This window comes from Portunus trituberculatus, chromosome 19 (genome assembly GCF_017591435.1).
Source record: "Portunus trituberculatus isolate SZX2019 chromosome 19, ASM1759143v1, whole genome shotgun sequence".
Classification (NCBI taxonomy): domain Eukaryota; kingdom Metazoa; phylum Arthropoda; class Malacostraca; order Decapoda; family Portunidae; genus Portunus; species Portunus trituberculatus.
Window position 1 is genome coordinate 13,988,090 of NC_059273.1, and position 2,500 is coordinate 13,990,589.

Below are 2,500 nucleotides of genomic sequence, written 5' to 3' on the forward strand. Positions count from 1 at the left end.
TGGCCGGGGCGAGTGTCTATATATGTCGAGTGGGTGGTGTCTGAGTGAGTGTTTAGCTGTGTGTAGGCGCCGCGCTCTCCCTTGGGGGTCACATATTTTGTTTTTTACTCTGATGTATCCTCACCCTCACCTCACCTCACCTCCCCTCCTTGCTAGTTTCTCCCGGCCAGGTGTTCTGCAGGCCCTTACACGCCCCCCATCCCTGCAGCCCTATCCAAGCTCGCCCCCCAGTGACACACCTGCATCAGCTCCGTGGCGATCCTCTCCTTCTCTTCAGGTTCCATCTCAAATAGCTTCTCCTTGTTCTTCTTGGACTCCCTTTTTTTCTTCCTCTCCTGCCGCTCCTCCCGCTGCTGTGCTTCACTGTTCCCCGTTCCTGCCGCCGCCTCCTCCTTCTCCTTCTCCTTCTTCTCCTCTTCTCCTTCTCCTCCTCCTTCTCCTCCTTCTCCTTCTCCTTGTTGTCCAGCTTGTCGCCGCAGCCAACCCTCGGCAGTTGCAAGTCGAGGCCTCGGATGGCGTCGGACTGGTCGTCCTTGGCCTCGTCGGTTGTGGTGTCCTCGGATTGCACCATAAAGGTCACGGTCTTGGACTTCTTGAGGCCCGTGTTGGCCTTAGGTTTCTTAAGGGCCGAGGCAGGGTCAGGCTTGGTCCTGGGAAGCGGCTCGATCTTGGCGAGTAAGGAAGCCTGAGCCGCCTTGTTGGGGTCACTGTCGCCATCCCTCTTCGCCTTCCTCGCGGCTTCGGTCTCGGCTTCTGTCTCCGACTCAGACTTGGAGATCACCTGTTCTTCCTTGGCAGAAGCGTCGTCCTTTGGCGGGGAGGAGAGATCGCGGGGAGCGCGGGTGTCTTTGCGGTCCGTGCGGGGATTCTTGTCCAGAGCGGCGGCGAGGAACTTGACAGACTCAGGAATGTTCTCTTTCTTCACCTCTGTCTCCCTGTCGCCCTTCTCCCTGCCACTCCGCCGCTCCGCCTTAGGCCTCAGCTCAGCTTTGTCCTTGTCTCGACTCATTTCGGCGGCGGCGGAGGCCGCGGCAAGCTTTTCCTTCAAACGGAGAAGTTTCTTCCGCTTCTTCTTCTCTTCCTCCGTCAGCGCCTCAAACTCGTCAATCTCCTTCTCCTCCGCCTCAGGTTTCTTCTCTTCGTCTGTCTTCTCTGCTTGCTCAGCGAGAGTCTCAGCGGGGGGCTCTTTTCCTGCCTCATTCTTCTCCTCGCTGATCTTTCCTTCCTCCTCCTCCTCTCCGTTCTCCCCTTCCTTAACCTTCCCCTCTCCATCACTCTTCCCCTCCTCCCTCTCCTGCTGCCCCCCACCGCCTTCCGTCAACTCCAGCTGGCACCCCTTCAGGTTCCACTTCAGCCCCAGGCACTTGGAGGCCTCGGCGAGGGCAGAGGTCGGGCCGATCCCCTCCACCACGTGTACGCCCTTCACTAGCTCGCGGGCGTCGTCAATGTCCCGCCGCAGGATGCTGAGGGTGCGGATGGCGTCGCTGATGGCCTTGGCGCCCTGGAGCACCTGCTGGTGGTACCATCGCTCCCGTAGGTCCAGGGCATCGGAGAACTTGTCAGCGATGCCCTTGATGGCTGTCTTCATGTCCTCCACATGCCTGAAAGAGGAGAAGGAGATGCAGGAGATGAAAGTGGAAGTTTGGAGGGGAAAGCTGAGTTGAAAGTGGAGAGTTTAGAGTAGATCTTAGAGGTATTAACCTCTTCAGTACCATGACGCGTTTTCATATTCATTCTGCTTACTATTTGGTGATTTTACACAGCTTCAGAAACTTATGTAGGGATTAAAATAGTAAAAACTTTGGCCATTAATCTTTTTACCTCCATAGACCCTCCCTAATGTCAATAATATGGTCTAATCGTATCCCAAAATCGTGGTAAAGATGCGTCTCAGTACTGAAAAGGTATTAACACCGAGAGTGGAAATGGACTATAATGATGCAAAATGTTAGAAGATACATGAATGGTGGAATAAAGCGGAATCATTGCCAAGAACACAAGAGCAAAGCTAACGAAGGATGTGAAAGGCTGAAAGACATGAATAAACTGACAGACGAAGTAGAGAACGGGCCTGATAAAATAAAGTGGAATAAGGATACCAAACACAATAGATGGACTGAACTGGAAAAAAAAAAAAACTATAGTCTGAGGGAGCAGAGCGAGAGTGGAGAATGGGAGTAAGGGGAGAGTGGAACAAAGAGGAGGGATGGAAGTCGAGAGAGAAGAGTGATAATGAATTGTGAGTGAGTGGAAGGCGGAAGGTGATTTGTGGGAAGATGGAAGGAGAGAGTGGAGGAGTGAAGAGGAGAGGAGTAAAGGAAAGTGAGTAATGGTGATGAAAAGAAGACAGTGATGATGGAGATGAGGATGATGGAGGTGATGGATGAATGAGGTGGAGGGTGGAGGGTGGAGGGAGGAGTGAAGGGCGAGGCAGGTTGAGGAAGACAAAGAAGATGAAGAATAATGAAAGGTCGAGATGGAAGAAGAAAGGAAAGCGAAC

The 2,500-nt window shown here is 53.3% G+C and overlaps 1 protein-coding gene across 1 annotated transcript in view; it reads right to left on the bottom strand.

Annotated features, from left to right (window-relative positions):
* The window catches only part of LOC123506280, a 27,873-nt gene that overhangs the window by 9,213 nt on the left and 16,160 nt on the right, over positions 1–2,500 (bottom strand). The window contains exons 4-5 of the mRNA XM_045258231.1: positions 365–1,601; positions 240–308 (exon numbers count right to left, since the gene is read on the bottom strand). Of these exons, the coding sequence (XP_045114166.1) occupies positions 240–308; positions 365–1,601 (1,306 nt within the window). The remainder of the gene's footprint in view (positions 1–239; positions 309–364; positions 1,602–2,500) is intronic.